The following is an 18,579-nucleotide window of genomic DNA, read 5'->3' on the forward strand; positions in this document are numbered from 1 at the left end:
CTGTTTGTGGTTAATAGAGAAATTAGTGTCAGGAAGACTGATAGAGTAGATTTTAGTGTGAAAGTCTGGAAAAAAAAATTCTACACAAGAATAGGATTGCAAAGTTATATTCCAAATAAAAATAAACAAACCCTATTTAGACATTCTTTTTTCTGCATGAGACATGAGACTCAAAGACATTCTCTAAGGCAAAAAAAAATACTGTAACCCAAAATGTTAAAATCTTAAAATGCTGCTCAAAAATATGAACTACATGAAATAACTGTGAGCTGTGAATTCTCCAATTCTCTGTAAATGAAAACAATATGATAATTTAATTCTATTTCTATGGTGTGGATCCATTGTGCATTGATCAGAAGCCTAGCATGTAAAAACAGGTTCTGTGAGACCACTAATCAGAAAAGGCAGGACTTGATGAAAAAAGGAGTTTCTTGTACCTTATAAAATGATTTGCCTGTGCAAGATATATGTTTTTCTTTGAATAATCAGAACAGAAAAGTGGGTTCTATCCAGGGTAGAAAAGCCTAGTTTATTGAACAATCTGTTTTGGACTCAGATATTCCCAAGGACACTGTGTGAAAAACTTTGTCCTTAAATTTGTGGTGTTGCCTAGAAGAAAAAACAAGTTTTTGTTTAGTTCAACTCAGAGAGAATTTTTCCTGGATTGATTATGTTTTCCACCTTCACATTTTTGAAAAACACATGAAGGATTTTCTATCACACTAGTCTTTTCTTATCTCTGTGATCTACAAAACAAAAATTTATTACATTACTTCTAATGTACTCTGAACATATTAAAATGTAACCTCAGGTAGCTTGTTTTTAATGAATGCTTTCCAGCTCTGGTAATTATTCTCATCAACTTTCTAGTAAGAGGGGCTTGGTTTGTTTTCAGAGATAGCAAGTCTGTCTTTACCTTCAGACCTGCCTTCAAGTACGTGAAGGAGCTCCCTTAGAATCTGGATACCTGCCTGCTGAGTGAAAGCAGTTTTACAGGTAAGATGAGGAGGTCTTAAGCTCTGTTCTCCACTTAGGAATTCATAGTGTCTGCCTGGGCAGATTGTTTCAGCAGCATGTGCTTCATCGAGGTCTCAGCTCACTGAAAAGGCTGTTGCTTCTGGTCATAAAAATAAGTAGTGTCATTTTCTCTTTGCGATGAATTCTTTCATCCAATCATATTCCTGTATGCAAATATACCATGGCTGGTTCAGATAAAAAGCACAAATAAAGCCAAGGGCTCAGTCAGGGCAAAAATCACTGTATTCCCTTTATACCTTATTTCACCTGTGTTTCAGGAACATCCTCAAACTTCTCAACTGCAATCATGAAGAAACAAGGCTCAGATGGCAATCCTGCTCCAGTTATGCCAGCGCTGCCAGAACCATTAAAAGATCTGAAAATTAATTACACCAAGGTTAGTAGCACTTTTCCTAATCTTTCTTATACATTCACTTCAGACAGTAGGATGTGCTCACTTTAACCTTATATGAACTATGGAAGACACTGTAAATCAGTGCTTAAAATGTTTATACTGGCTAAATTATGATTTTACACATATTAGCAAGTGATATTCAGTGATCCTTTTAATCTAATTTAAAGTACCTATATGTGCATGCATGATAGAATTGTTCCACATTCCACTTGGTGTGGGTGTTGTTTTTTTTCCCTGAAACAAATTTTCATCAGTGATAAGTGTACCAGAAAGTACAAATGGAACAAAGAAGGAAATGTTTGTACTATATTATTTTTCAAAACAGTGAATTAAAACAGCAAATTAAAATGTTAGCATATTAATCAGATTCAAATAATTATACCAGATAAGCTTACATGGAAAGGGATATGTGAAAACAAAACTAAAATAAATTAATTCTGATCAGATGTTTACATTAGAGAAAATGAATCTGGTTTTGAATTTGTTTTTCAGGTAAAAAAGTAGCTAAAAACTAGATATAGTCTACTGATCTAACTATGTAATATTACCATAAACGCCTTGAAACAGAAAATTCTTTCCATATAGAGTTAAAAATATGCAGATAAAAAAGAACTTCTAAATCCAGACTTGTGTTTCCAGCTTTAAAACACTCTGCTGGTTTTATACCATAATATTGTATCATTGCACACAGATATCTGCTAGAACTTTGGAAAAGTGTTGACAGAAACTTTGCCCTCTGAAACATTCAGGTTTGAATTGATCAGAAAGGACATCTTAACTCTGGAGATTCTTGGTTACTATTCTTTTCTTTTTCTTGATATCATTGCAGGGGAAATAATTTTATTTTCTAGAACCACTGCTTAATTTCTTTTCCTAAAGTAGGTATTCATCTAAATTAGTTCTTTTAAATTCCATGCTATCCTTTTTCTCTAATGGAAAAATCTTAATCATATTCCACTCCATGTCTTTCTTGAATAAATCACACAGGATCTTACTTTGTAAATATTTAACAGGAAAGATATGTAGTTCTGCCATGCAGTAGCCTGCTACTGCTCTTCCTGTCTCAAAAAAAGAATATTTTACTCTTTGATTTTTTTAGTTCTCTAAAGGAAAACAACTAATACAAAAAAAGCACCAAGTGATGTAACTGAATATGCAAAACACAAATTCCTGTAAATATTTCCATCCTTCTAAAATATTTCATTATTAAGAATCTATTCTGTTAGTACCAAAAAACAATCAAAAGACAGCCAGCATTGTTGAAAAGTCTAGTTTGTAGTGTACAATCAAGGAGAGTGTCACATAATAAATATTTATTTTGCCTTGACAATAGGTACCATTTCCTTAAAAGCTGCATATAAATTCTAACTGTGTAGAAAAGCAATGCCCTTGTTTACAAAATCTAGCACAGGTCTGTTGAGACTTGATTTTTGCAATGCTTTTCTCCTCTCTTCAAATATCACATAGGATTGTTTGAAAGCCCCAGAAGTGTATTGAGGGATAGGGAGTTGGGAAAATAGAAATGTCACCCCATACATAACACTCATCCCCCAATTTAATAAGGCCTTTTCACTCTTGTGTACCCATCCCATTCCTCTCCCGTCCCATACAAGTTGGAACATGGGATGTGGGCGACTAGTAACACTGGAAGGATCAAGATGAGGGAAGCACTAATTACTGCTGATGTATTAACCTTTCTGTCTAAATCAGCTAGAACCAGATCCTTCATAACCTCCAATTTATCTTTTTCTACCATTGCATAATACCAACAGTTATCACAAAAGGATCTGAAGAGAGATCTGCAGGAGAAGTTCCAAGGACTCTCTTTACTTAACAATCTCTCTATTTTATTTTCTGTGTTTGGGATAATTTATGGCTTTTCACAAGTTTCATTAACTAAATGATCTATAGATTGGTATTATCAATATCAATTGGTATATACATCAAATGTATTTTAAACACTGAAATTGGCTTGGATTTTGAACCATAAGGTACTCTTGAGTTGGTTTCATATATGAACCTCCTTTAAAGATATTTCCATTAATCCAATGTGTTTTGGTAGCTACCTAAAAATGTCTTAGTAAATATTTTACTTAGTCAACACTAAGGAATTAGACAATGATTACTTGACAGATGCTTTCTGTCATGATTCTTTCACATACACTAAACCCTGTAGTACTCCTTTAATCAGAGAAACTAAGATTAGTTAATTATTAGGTTGTCAAATTGCATGAGGGGAAGAAAAGGGCTGAACATTCTCTTGCTCAGCCACATGTGGAGTATCAGGAAGTGTGGAAGGGTAAGACACTCTAAATAAAGAAAAATTATAACTGAACATTTAATTGCTGCAGCCACTAGACTCAAAAACAAAGGTCAGGCATAAAAGCTCAAAAATGCAATAGGAATATCTGGGGAAAATGAGCTAGAAAGTTACTATAGAAACTTACTCTATTTAAGATCAGCTCACTTTGTGGACACAGAGTCACTAAGCGGAAAATCAAGAAAGTTACATAATATTTAATAGAAAGAGTAGGTTCTCTGATTATTAGTCCATTGCAGCAGCAAAATGTAATTCCTGCATAAATAATAGCATATTGCAAGAGAGAGAAAGAAAGTTGCATGCAATATTAGCCAAATATAAAATTCTTGTAAGGAAAAACTTGAGGGGGAGAAAAAAAAGAGATTTAACACCAGCATCTATATATACATGTTTCTTTAAAGCTTAAATTTTCATCCTTTGGTAGTACCTTAAGAAATGCCACATATTTTAATTTTATTGCTCAAAGAATACAGTGGGATTTCATAGTATAATTTTAGACTAGTAAATTATATGAACTTCCAGTATTTGAAATGAGCCTTGTCTTGGGCCACAAAACTTTAAGGCTTAGATGTATCTATAAAATTTACTACCAAGTAAATTTTTATTGTGTTATTGTACTCAAGAATCCCTGAATGGCTGTCACAATCTATCTAAGCAGGAGTGAGCAGGTACAACAGTTATTCAGCACTGTGCACCACCTCACACGAGTGATGCTGAGCTGCCTCCAGCACATGTCCAGCCTTGGCCCTGGTGTCTCCTCATTGTTCCTGGCCTGTAAAATCATGCTCTTTGTGAAATGCCCTGCTTCACAGTCCACATGAGAAAGCTTGAGACCAGTCAGATGAGCAAGGGCTGGTGATTACTTTTATCTTTTTAAAACAGGAAACTGGGCTCATTTGAAGAGTATTGTCAAGAAAAGTTTTGCAATATCCACGGGCAGATTTAAGGTGGGAAGAAGCTTTGCTTTTTTCTTATACTCTTTGGAAAAATTTGGAAAGTTTGGAAAAATTTCTGATATCTAAACAGAAAGTAGCTTAGACTTTTATTTCCATGTTTAAAAAGCTATCCTTAAAGCTAGGTTAGGCAAGGTCACTTTTTAGTTAGTTCCATTACCTTTCTTGACTACATCTCTGTAGGAATTATAATGTAAATCAAAATTAGTGAATTATATAAAAATTCCTCCCGAACAAAGAGTGAGTTTATTCAGAAAGATGCTGAATATGCGACAGCAGAAATTTTCTTTCAAATCTGTACTTCTAAGTTATTTTGCAGAGGCACTGAAGCCTGAAACCCTGTACAGACTGCATAGCAAAAAGTTATGATTCATAAGATGATGGTACCAAATGTGAAGACCCTAAAATTTCTTTCAGCAGAGCTATGGTGTTGTTTGTCAGAAGCAAAGCTGTACAGACTAAAATGCTTTCTTCCTTCATGCAGCTCAGACACAAATATGGCACTTCCCATCTAGCAGATACTTCAAAATGAATTCAAAATTCTTTCAAAGCATTCCAGAACTGAAGGAAAAGAAACCACTGAGATGGCAAAAAAAAAAAAAAAAAGTCAAAGTTCAGGTCTTCTGTCTCCATTCTCTCTATTCTCTGCTCAGGTCATCTGAGTGACAAAAACAACTGTGTAAGCAAGGACAGAAATACTGTAGGCTTGCAGGTAACCTCACCACCAAATGGATGGTATTAGATAATTTGAACTGATAATAATTTCAGAAATGCAAGATTTTATTACCCTATGACATTCAGGAATAAAGACATCAGAGGGTTTTTGACTGATGCTGCCTGTGCTTTATTTAAAATATGAAGCTCCAACAGTGTAGTTTCATCTGCTGGAAATCTGTATTTCCACTTCTACTGCAAAGAAATCTGAACAGTCATTTACTCTTTGGGTTGTTGAAACAATAATTTAAAAAATCTTCTCTCCTAAAATTCCAGTGAACAGTTACAAAACATCTGTATCAATATTCCTAAATCATTGCAAAATAAATTTGTAGCCCTGAACCTGGTGGGCCTTAGACAGTCACCACAGACAACCCAGTGCACAGCACTTGCCACAGAGGGGTAGGTCCTTTGCATTTGTGTCTGAGGAGCTGTCAGTGGAGCTCTGACTCACTGACAAAACACTCTAACCTATTGCAAGGTGATCCCAAGCATTGTTGTCCTCAGCAGGTCAAGGTTGCTGCTAGAGGCTGCTGTTAGCTGGTACTTAGGTGCTGCCTGGACTTAGAGATCCACATCCTGTTTGCAGAAAATACTCCACAGCATTTTATGAGTAGGGCTGCATGAGTACAGCTGCCTGAAATGTGTTAATGCAGCTTACATAAGAATTTCGTTTTTCCTTTCCCATCATTCTTACCCCTATTTTGCAAGCCACTATCTAGCTTATGAAAGACATATGGGTAGTTTGAATTATACAACTCTGATACAATATTGTGTGTGTGTGTGTGTATGTATATATATATATATATATATATAAAATATAATGAAGTTATATTTTAAACAGGAATGGTATTAGAAACATTAATAAGAAATATATTCTAAACTAATATTATGGGTGATATTGATTGGTGCAATAAATGTAGTATTCAAACAAGTACTTTAAATATTTCCAAAAATGGTATATTTTTCTATTATTCCTTTCACAGACAGATATGAATTTGGAATACTGTAACATCATAGCAGTGTTATGTTAATATTTACCTTTTACTTTTTCTCTTTTCTTGGCAATGGCTTTTGTCATATTAACCATTTAACTGCTGTCTCTGTCCTTTTACCACACTGGAATTTTGTGTGGGTAATCTTATAACTTGCTTCATCACCTATCAGAAATTTCTATGGACTTAGATATTTATTTCAGACAGCTTTTGTTAAATCAGGAGTTTTCTGGTTAGTCCTGATGGTTGGAGGTGGCAATGACACTATATAAGTTGCCCACATAATAACAAGCAGAAAAATACAGAACTGTATTAATACAATACAGGAATATATTAATATATTAAAAGATTATTTCCATATCCATTTATGGATAGTAATTTTATCAATATTGATGATAAAATAATATTAATAAAATATTAATAAACTATTTACCAAGTATTAACAACTACTCAACCGGTTTAATATTGTGCAGAAAATTTATTCCCTGAAATCTGTGACATATTTATGACATGTGGTTGTGGTGGAAGGATTTTTTCCTCAAGTTTCTGTGACAAAAAGCATTTATCCTGCAGTTCTGGCATCTTGATACTGTCTTGCCATGTCTTGAGTCAACCATCATCTACTTTGCCTACATCAAAGTGTTTTCTGGTTTTCTACTTCAAAGTTCCTGTTACTCTAAGCAGCAACACTAGGTTCTTTGTCCTAATGGAGAGTACTAGCTGAACTCACTGCTAGACTCCTGTGCTAACTGTGGGTCAAGGTGCCTTGACTCTAGAAAAAAATCACAATTTGAGCTCAAAATATCTGGTACAGTGAGTCAGAGCCTGGCATGTCCTTGCAGGTGAGTACAATTAAGATCTCACACACATGCCTAGAATGCAATGGCACTGGGAGCCACTGAGAAGGGAGTGCAGTGGCCCACCAGCATCAGGATGGTGGACTCAAGGCACAGGTGGCACAGCTTAGCATGGCACACCTGCTTCAGCGCTGACTTGAACCCAGAGATCACAGAGGGTCAGGCAGAGAAGGACAGGTGCTCTTAGCTTTGGACTGGATACTGTGTCATGCCCACTCCAAGTGTACAAAGCACTTATTAGCAACTTATCTTCCTCTTTTCAACGGCTGTGCATTTATCGGGTCTTTTAAATTACAATTTCCTTTCTGCTTCAAGGTTAACCTACAGTTAAAAAAGAAATTAAACCACTTTGATCATTTTACCAACAGTGCCTCAGAGATGGCAGACTCTAGAGTAGTACAGATCTGATGCACCTACAGGTAAGACCCGGGCTCTGTTTTGCATTTGTGAACAGAGATAAGTACATCAAATTTCAGCCAGAGGTCCTTTTGTATGTCCTAAGCACACAGAACCATCTGGGTGCAATTCTGTGCAATGTGCTCTAATATCACCCTACATGAGCAGGGAGATTGGACCGTATGACCCCACTGCGGTTCCTTCCAGCTTTATCCATTCCATGATTCTTTACTCATTCAATTTACTATGACAGGGATTTTTTTCAGTCTCAGCTTCAATTTCAAAAAGCCCTGCTATTGCTTTTGTTTGTTTGGTGGTATGGATTGGTTTAGTTTTTGTTGGGATTTTCTTTTTTTGGCAGGAGAGACTGAAGATAAGTCAAAGAAAAGCTAATTAAAACTGTGATCTCCAAGATATTCTTAATTCAATGCACTAGACTTACTAAATCCAAGGACTGGTTTACTTCTGTCAGGCCACGTAACAGAAAGGGCCTGCATTGTTACCAACCCTGTGAGCATCGGAAACTCAGGTAGTTTTCCATAGGTCATTTAGGGCTGAACCTCCCTTCTACTTCAGAGACAGGAAGGCCACTTTACAACAGCATATTTTTATGACATGAAACAAGATAAAAGTGCAATGAAGAGAAAGTTTTCCTCTCCAAAGGAAGTGAATTTTAAAAAACTTGTCCTGGTTAAATGTGAATGTGATTACTCATCTCTTCAGAAAAATGTAATAACAGCTGTCCAGTTTTGGGTCAGACATCTATCAATCTGGCAGCTCTCAGCTATGAAAGGTAGGTTTATTCACTAAAACATAAAACAGACAACAGGTATATATGTGTTACTAATATTGTTGCACTTTTTCTTCTCCTGCAGATATTTATAAACAATGAATGGCATGATTCAGTCAGTGGTAAAAAATTTGCAGTCTTTAACCCTGCAACTGAAGAGAAAATCTGTGAGGTTGAAGAAGGCGACAAGGTAGGGTTTTCTTTCTTGCCCTTAACTGTAACTTTAATTTCAGTGCATCTTAAAAGTAGGAAGGCAAGCAGCAATCTGTGTAATGTAAAAGCACCTCAGATGGACCTACCTCATCCTGTATACCTTCTTTCACAAAATCTTTTTTTAATAAACCATAATATTTTTTGTAAACAGACACTGAAAAACTGCTTTACCTTAGGCTCATATGAGAAAAGTTCTGAAAAAATATTTTTTACTGATTTGTTTTACTAATATTATTGTTTCTTTTTCTTGTCTGTGGTCATTGACATCTAAAAATTTAGGTGGGATTTTATTTTATTTTTCTGTTATGTTTTCTTCATTACAAATTAATATAATCTTGTTCATGACACATTTATATAAGGCTTTTCCTTATAGAAAATATAAAAAGGACAAATACCTACCATTTCCCACAAATTCTGTGATGATCACTACCATGAGTATTTTTAGCTATATGTAGTCTCAGTACTGTCCCCTACAAATATTTTGTTTTTGAAAAACATATTGGAACATAGTCCTAAAAATTACTTTCAAGCTGAAGTTAGCCTATCAAATAGTCACTAATTCCACAAAACTGACCTCCTTAAAGCATGTTGAATCAATGAAGCAGATGACTAAAAATATTGTTCAAAACTGCAAAGAAACTTTTTTTTTATTCTTATGAGATTCTGTATTGGAAAGTTTCAGATAGATGCAATCAAAGATATAATGAAAACCTAAGCCTTAATCTCTGTATTTTTGTTACATTATGTGTTTTTCTTATGAACAGAATTTGCCTAGTGCTACTATATAGTTTAAATGTAAGGAAGGTGGTAGTTGTTTTTCTTTTTTAAATAGGATAGACAATGTGCTTAACAGTATTAAAAGTACTGACCAAAGAAAGGGTTTTTTATACATTCTGAGAAAGAAAATACAATAAATTAAGGTTTTATTTCCACTTTATGAGATGACTGTAACTGGTAATAAAGCTGGTTTTTTAATTACTGGTGTGGTCCATGCACAAATATATTTAATTTTCTACAGTTCTACTTCAAAGTTAATCTTGCATCCAAAAATTAAAGTTTTTTTCACATTTCTCACAAAACTATATATTCATTTTAGTCAAGAAATATACATCTCTTGAATGTTGTGCACAAGAAGCATTTTTTAAGCTTAGCATTAAAATGTTAAACACATTTTTATTCAGTAGAACAAATGTAAAACTTGTAAGTTTGTCTATGTTATAACTTCACCAAAAATTATTGCCAATACAATAAGCACATGCTTTTTTCAGAATCTTTTAATTAACTGTACAGAAATTCACACTGAAATAAAATTCTCTTTTGAGAAATACACTCAGAATCATCTTCTCATTACATCTTTCTCACTCTGGTCTGTAATCTCATCTAATAATCTTTGTCTCTAATGCTGAGCAATAGTGACCACAAATTAGCAAGGTCATAATGATGTCACATTTAAACATTTTCTTAGAGAAACATGGCTGAGAAAGTCTGACTTTTAATTATTTCACCTGGAATGAAATAATTTTTAAAAATCAAAACACCTGAAGTTTTTCAAAGGTTTTTCTTTTCTTTAATACCACTAGAAGTAGTGCTGTGACACTGATAATTTATCATCCCTAAATTAAATTACTCATAACCTAAAACTGTTCAGTTATCATTCAAAATTTTTGTAGCTTTCTTTCCTTAGAAACTCTCCAACAATTCATTAAATAAAAGAGATAATACTATTCAAAACACAGGTTTGCTTTCTCTTCAATAATTTTGCAAACTAATGTGTAATGACAACTGTTATTAACTAAATTGCCTAGTGAATTGTTCAGATCTAGTAAATTACACAGCCATTATGAACCTAATATGCAAGAGGCTAGACTTCAGATAATGAGCCAAGAGATTTTAGGAATTTAATTTGTGCATACAATAGGGTTGACAAAGGGCTGTCCACTGCCTTGCTGTGGTATTTTAAAAAACAAGAGGAGATTACAAAGAACAGACGTATATGTGGGTGGGAACTGTTTTCTTCCAGTTTGATGGCTCTTTCAAGCTACATTCCTAATCCGAAAGGCCCCTAGTAATAATAAAGCAGCTCACCTTATAGTCAGCATATGTAAACTAAATGTACTTCTGTAAAAAATCTAAACTGTCTCAGACAGGAGTTTTTGTACTCATAGTGTAGATTTATGTAATGAAATTAAATTTCATACAGTTGAAGAACAATCTTTTTTTATTACTTTTCACTCACTGCCCTCTATTATTCTTATATTATTTTTCTCGGTTTTTATTATTTCTGCACTTCTAGTAGAAAGAACACCAGACAATGTAGCTTTAGTTTATGTCATTCATGTTCATATGATATTTTATCCCCTTCTCCTTTTCCAGTTAAGTCCAAGCCATCACCCTTGAATCCTATTGCAACAATATAGAAAATTTATGACAAGGGTCACAGAGAGTGATAAGGTGATTGACAACATACTGACAGATTCTGGAAAAAATCAATTCTTAATTTGGTATATTTTAGGTACCTGGTGTCAGTATCTGATACTGACTGGTCAGTATCACTCTATAGTAATGGCTATGTTATTCATATAGTTCCTTCCTATCTTTTCCAAAATTTCCTGGAAAAACTTTTGGAAGTTATGTGGCCTTCTGCCTCACAGGTCTGTGCTGGGCTTTTCACTAACACTCCCTACTCACAGCTTCTTAAAATTAGTTGATGTCTAACAATATCAGTAAAAGATTCAAGATCTAGTTCATGTTTTAAACAATTGACTATAGTGTTGACTTAGTTGAATTTGCTGATTTAGTCAACCTTGACAATTATTCCCCTGGAGGAGATATTAGCAAACAGCAGGACAAAAAAATGTTTGAAAGAGATCCTTCAAACATTGATTGCAAATTTTTTCTGGGAGATGTAGCATATATAGTAATTCCTTTTTATTCCTTTTTTCCTCAAAATTTTTCATTTCTGACAAAAAATCTGTATTAAATCTCCTTTCTATGTCACCAATTTTCATTGGTAAATTTTACAAGAATATTTAAATACTGAAGAATTCCAAATACTAAAAGCCTTTTTTCAATAAATTGTAATTGTTTTTCCTTAAATCCTGGAATACCCTTTGTACAGAATAGTTTCATTGTAGATTTTTCTTCCATAATGGAAACCAAATGATAAATAACAAAATATGCTAAAAAAAATCAGTGGACCAATGAATTAGCTGGTATATGCAAAGACAGTGCTTAGACTTCAAAATATGTAGGCTTAGCTTTTTAAACACGCCTGATTTTTAATTTTTAAAGTAATTTTGTACATAAATATTTCTTAAAACTTTCAAAAATAAATTTATTGGTTTGTCTTCCTTAATAATAAATTTGTGTTCATTTTATGAAACATCCTAAGGAACAGGTTTTTCTAACCTGGTCTTCATTGCCCTGTAAGATACTTTCAGATGAGGAGTAATTAAGCATTTACCTTACAGACTCAGGCATTTCTTTCCAAATGAAAGAGATTAAATTCTACCATTAATGCAAGTTCTTGATATATAGGAAGAGCTTAAAAATCTAAATTTTACAAATAGAGTTCTCTATATATATTTTTATTTTGGAAATTTGAGAACCCATCTCTTTCTCATAGAATTTTACATTCCTGAAATAGCAACAGAAGTGTTTGAAAGAAAAGAACCCTTATATTTAACATTACTCGTACTAATTTTTATTAGATTGGGGTTTTTTTCTCTTATTTCAACTTTATGTCGAACTTAGGCTAAACTTTACACATTGAACAGCAAAGAAAGGCTTATGACAGAACCAATTATTGATCACATAAGTGTTTTTGTTTTCCTCGCAGGCAGATGTAGACAAGGCAGTGACAGCAGCTAGAAAGGCTTTTGAGCTCGGGTCAACCTGGCGCACAATGGATGCTTCAGAGCGAGGACGGCTCTTGAATAAACTAGCTGACTTGGTCGAAAGAGATCGTCTGATTCTAGCTGTGAGTATGATATGTGAACAAAAGGACACAGAGAAAAGTCCCATTTTTACAGAGAGATACTAGAGAGTTTAACATGTCTACTCTTTGGAAAGCTGGGCTGTCTCACTACTTGCTCTTTTTCTCTTAGCAAACAGACCTCTCTAAGCTGGCCTGCACTCTGGTCTATTAACACCCCATATCCACAAAGTACTTGAGTATTTGATTAGCTTTAAAGTGATACTTAAGCTGCCTTAACTTACACCACAGTAATTTGAATCACTGATTCTTAAGAGCACACTAACGTTGATCCCATGGTTAATGCTTGTCTAAACCAAAGTCTGAATCAAGGCCTAAACTCAAATCAAAGCCTGAATCAAGGCCTAAACTGAAAGCCTGGCTCCATGCTTATAGATGATACAAGTCAGAACTGGGAAAATTTTAATTTCATTACTCTATATTTTCTCATCACTGGTCCTTCATTAACTCCAGCTTGCAACTAGCAGTGAATGATAAAGCTTAAGGAGAACCAAAGACAGCAATGGATTATTTTAAAAAGAGCAATAACATGAGTGCTGGGGAATGATGCCCTCTCCTTACAAACCACTGTGTACTGGCTATTTTACCAAACTTAACAGAAGACACATAACTTGTAATGTTCTCACCTACAGATTGTGCACTAAGGCAAGAAATTACATATAAAATAGAAATACATCACCAATTTGATAAAGGCTCATATCCTCTCCTCTTTGCTTTAAACTCCACTTATGATTTTATTATTAAGGTGACTTCTCTGCTATTTCAAGCACATTCTGGAATTAAAACTTAGGAGGGATAATTGTTTGTGCTGAAGATGAATCCTGGTTTTCTGTAAATAGCATGAAAATTTAGAAAAGGAGGAGTATCCAACATCGAGGATGATCACTCAGACGGATCTAGTTTGAAGTATTTAGCCATTAGCCATAAAACACACTGTAGATAAGCTCATAAAATTTAAACCTTGAGATATGTAAAATCAGCAAAGCATCTGTTGCCCATTATACAGTAGAGTTTCTCAGGAGAAACTTTGTGTGGGTGGAACTCATGTCCTTTAAAACGCTAGATTTGTGTTGAGAGAGACAAATTTTAAAGAGATCTATATTCTAAATAGAGCACTATGGACTCTTGTCCATTAAATAATTGGATGAGCTGGCATTTCTTTCTTCATTGTACAGTCTAAGGCATTACAAATGCAAAGAAGATACAATCTTTTTTCCCACAGGAAAGATGAAACATTGAATTAGGTTTTGTTTACATTTGCCATTTTCATAATATAAAAGAATTGCTTTTCTCTGGGGCCTCTCCCAAATCTCTGTTTTACTGACTTCATTTATATTTCCTACAACCTAATCAACTTAATAATTATTTCCCTTTACAGAAAATGTATATATGAGTAAAGTGCTTTCCAGATTTTGATGAAACGAGATTTTCTCCACTCAGTTTATCCTGCCTGCAAAACTAGTACTATAGAGAAACACATACTCCTACAGACTAGAGATCAAAACAGATGTCCAAAGCTCATTGCAAAGTCATTTTCCTGTGTTCATGCATTTGACCAGGATGAAAATTATTCCATTTCAGTGCTTTATTTGTTGAAAAGCTGCTTCAGAGGCTCAGCAGACCTATAGATAGCCAACTGAAAGAGTAAGTCAAAGCAAGGTACTGGAAGAGCTGCTGAGAACTGTGTTACTTAGAATTCAGTCTCTTGTGATGTTGAAGAGATGTAGAGATTTCATAAGTTTGAGGTCAGGGAAGAATTTTCTCCCATGTCCAAACTGAATGACAACGGTGCCACAAATATTGCCTGGAATGGCAAGGGCATATCTCATTTAATCAGTTCCTTGTTGCTAAGAGCCATCAAACAATTGCTGTCTTCTCTGTTTGTTCTGTTCTCTCCCCAAGTATGGTATCTGAAATGTGTCCAGTTAACTAAAAATGTGGACTTCACAGGGGAGTTGTTGGTGAAAAACTTTTCTTGAAGGATCAGTCTGTTGATCTGACTGGAAATTATAAAGAATGCCAACCTGATTACATCTTGAAATTATAGTTTAGATCTTAAAACTATAGTTTGGGCTCTTCCTGCTGAACAGGTTTGTTCATAGAGTTGAAGGTCTTCAATCTCTCTGTTTTGGAAAGCTTGAGAAAAATATTCTTGAAGCATCAAAAATATGTTGACACCATTTAAGAACTTTTCATGATCTTTATGTCCCAATATTCAGGGGCATGGAAATTAATCCAAACCACATTCCTTAGATTTGGCTGGAAAATGACCTTATTTAGAGACTATTTTCTATATAAGTATTTATTTTTCATAAGGATTTTTTCTCACTTAAGAATTCTAGATGGCTCAGATCTTTCCTTTGCACATCAAACACTCAAGGTGTATTTAGGGTATTTTTTACAAGACTTGAGCTTGCTGATATTTTATTTACATCAGTTATTTGCACTATCTCCTTCCTAATCTCTTGATCTGTGCTTGCAAAATATTTAACATAAAGTAGAACTGTGTAACTGATTCATATGGGTGAGAAGTTTTTTGAGTAAACCTTACCACTACAAATGCATTGTGATTATGCTATCTGCATAGCTCAATACAAATAAACCATCATGAAAATTTCTCACTTTGAAATTGCTACATTCAGTTTTTCAAAATGTGTTCTTCAGAGGGGAGTAATCTAAATGTTTGTTCTAAAGCTGAAATCCTCAAAGTGAACTTCCAAAAGCTAAATTACAAAGCACAGGCAAAAGAACCATTATCAGTATTTGATATTAACTGTTTAATTGCTGTTGTCTGCAGACAATGGAAACCATTGATGGTGGGAAGCTCTTTTCCACAGCCTATCTAATGGATTTGGGTGCCTGTATCAAAACTTTACGCTACTGTGCAGGCTGGGCTGATAAAATCCATGGGCGTACTGTTCCAATGGGTGAGTAGTTCCAAGATAAGAAAGCTACAGAACTGAGGCCAACACAAGCTGTAAATAACTGACTTTTATCTAAAAGTTGTGCAACACAGAAAATATTTTCAAAAGTTTTTAAGATAAGCTATTAAAGAGTTGTCATAGTTCTCAGTTTAAACATTTAGTGTAAGTCTTCACATTTATTTCTTGTTCTATACACTACTAACAAGTATTGTTTATGAACCAAAAAAATTTAACCTGTGCATACATCTAAGAAATGTGGTAGGCTACTTTTGCATAGCAATGTATACTTTATACAAGGCTACAGTAGTGAGGCCTGGGTGTCTACATATTTAAGCAAAGATTAGCACAAAGCAGTAATATTTACTTCAGTGATTGGATAATATGCTAGGAAAAGTACTGTGAGATAGGAATAAGGAAACAGCACTTGCTAAAATTTCATTCCATTCCCTTGCCCATTAAGCAGCTCTATGAAAACATTGTCTCTCTAGCTACCTCTCTCAGCAAGGCCAAGAAAAGAATGGTAATAAAGAAGGAATTAAGGAAAAGGTAATAAAGAAGGAATTAAGGAAAACTAGAGTGATAAATACTTCCAACTTCTTTGCCTCCTGTAGACCTTCTTACTAGGTTTAATGGAACACATATTTATGTGAATCAAAGAGAATTTTATATTTAATGGATTTGATTTAAGCTAAGATCTAATATTAAAAAATGTCTGATATGTACCTAGGATTTAAAAGAAACGTTTTTGAAAGAAAAAAAAAAAAAAGGTGATAAAAGAAAAAAAGAAATGAGGAATGCTTATTGGTGTGCTGTGCATACCATATTGAGAAACAGGGTTGTCACTGCAAAAAGACAGTCAGACTGGAAAAATCAAACCTTGGAGCTATGAAGCAAGTAGACATTGAATCCAGATGTACTTTATAGCTTTTTGCATAGTTAAGATTTTGAAAATATCATTTATAAATAAAATTGTATCCAGCTAAGTTTGGTACCCTACTTTATCATCTTTGTGATTTAACTGTTTCTGATTTAACTGTTTCTCACAAATGCTTTGTCTGAATGACTAATTTATTTCTTTTTCCCCTAGATGGAAACTTTTTTACATTTACTAGACATGAGCCTATTGGAGTGTGTGGCCAAATTATTCCAGTAAGTTGGAACCATTTATGCAAATACAAATGTTCCTTGCTACAAATGGAAATGCATTTGAAATTTTGCCTATGCTAATGCATTTGTGAAACATTACTAACCAAAACTTTTCAGGTCCTGAAAGATAGAGATGATCCTGAGTTCTGTAATTCTGATTAATCAGTGTGTGATGAGTCTCTTCGGTCCAACCTTGTCCCTCTCCTCCCTGTACATGGAAAGAAAATAAATCTCAAATAGAAATTTGACTTATGAAATAATTTGAAAGATGAAATTGTGTTTTGTTGAAAGAATTAGAAACAAACATGTAGGAGAGTGTAATATTTACAGTCTATTATATTTAAGCCTATAAGCCTATAAACAATAAGCTCTTTAAGACCTAGAATATCTGTTATGCTCTGTACAGCATTCAGACAGCTGGATCTTTGTTTATGGCTAAGACTCATTTACCATGATGGTGGTACAAGTTACAACACAAAGAATGTGCCAGACAAAGCCCCTGTTTAGCACATCTGAATTCCCAGTTTTGAACTTGCTCTTTTCAACTGAAGTTTCAAAAGACCTACCTCAGTCTGATCATTCAAAACACTTGAGGAGCTCAAGTTCTATATTTATTTTTGAAGTCTATGTAGTTTTGGTGGGTGAAAATAGTTATATGCACTAGGCTCTCCTAATCCACCCACCACCTTGCACAGTCGTTATGAGCAGCCTCACCTAACATGCCTGTCAACCCAACAGATTCTGGAAGTCATCCTGTCTATAAGGTCTGCTCAGACATGTGGGTCCTGCTCATGTTCCTGACATTTTTAAGTTGATCTTGAAAATTTGCTTTAGACACCACATTGGTTTAGAGAACATTGTTTGAATATGGTTGTATCCAGTCCCTAGGAGAGCTTGGGAAACTGCTGGTTTAGATCCCCTTGTAGGTCAGACACAAGGCATTTCAAGTAAAACACTCAGTCAAGCTAAGATAAAGAGCTAGAAACACTAGATGTGGCCATTTAAAATATAATTATCTCCTGGAAATACAAGCAGCAGATAGTACAAACATTGACTTCCCTTATAAAATGTTAAGTATTTCTTAGTATATCTTCATTTTCCCTCCATCAAAATATGAACCAACAAACTACAGTTTTCTATATAAACCAAAACTGTGAGGACTATGTGTATGTTGCAAACTATTTTTGATAGCTCAAAATTTCCACTTCCTTTCACTTATGCAGTTGTATGTACAACTGCATAAGTTGTATGTACAACTTCAACAATGAATATGCAGAAACCTTGTAATCCCTCACTCTATATTATTTATGCTCCCATTATTTTTGGGGCTGCGGTGAGTCTGAAAGGAGACAAGGAGAGAAAAAAAAGAAGTGTTGCATGTATATTCCTCCTAGCTATTCTAACATAATAGGTAACTTTTAACTGCCTTTTTCCCCGTTTCAAAAAGGTATCTGTTGAGCTGAGGCTCATGGCCTCAATGTCACCCAAACCATAGTAAGTATTCTCAAAGGGACAAAGCTGTTTTCCCCAGTCATGTTGTCCCTCACACTGCAGAACATGGGATCCAAAGCATTCAGCTGCTCTTCAATCTGCCTGAACTGCTTACAACAGACAGCAGCCAGTGAAACCTCCAGGGGAGAGGGCAGGGGCAGCATTATGTGTTATTACCTTCTTTCCCTTAGAAAGCTGAATTGGTGATGGATGTGACCATTCAAGATAGCAAAACTCCCAATTGCACTACTAATCCAAAAACTGCCTGCAATACTTTGTTAAAGGAGTACACTCATTGTCTCTTGACCTTGTAACTAATACCTTGGATTCCCTGGACTTACACATACACAAAAA

The 18,579-nt window shown here is 34.6% G+C and overlaps 1 protein-coding gene across 1 annotated transcript in view; it reads left to right on the plus strand.

Annotated features, from left to right (window-relative positions):
• Positions 1–1,295: 1,295 nt before the first annotated feature.
• Positions 1,296–18,579, plus strand: part of ALDH1A1 (aldehyde dehydrogenase 1 family member A1) — a 30,440-nt gene continuing 13,156 nt past the window's right edge. The window contains exons 1-5 of the mRNA XM_036403164.2: positions 1,296–1,414; positions 8,543–8,647; positions 12,509–12,649; positions 15,462–15,591; positions 16,676–16,737. Of these exons, the coding sequence (XP_036259057.1) occupies positions 1,325–1,414; positions 8,543–8,647; positions 12,509–12,649; positions 15,462–15,591; positions 16,676–16,737 (528 nt within the window). The 5' untranslated portion in view covers positions 1,296–1,324. The remainder of the gene's footprint in view (positions 1,415–8,542; positions 8,648–12,508; positions 12,650–15,461; positions 15,592–16,675; positions 16,738–18,579) is intronic.

This window comes from Molothrus ater, chromosome Z, assembly GCF_012460135.2.
Source record: "Molothrus ater isolate BHLD 08-10-18 breed brown headed cowbird chromosome Z, BPBGC_Mater_1.1, whole genome shotgun sequence".
NCBI classification, from domain to species: domain Eukaryota; kingdom Metazoa; phylum Chordata; class Aves; order Passeriformes; family Icteridae; genus Molothrus; species Molothrus ater.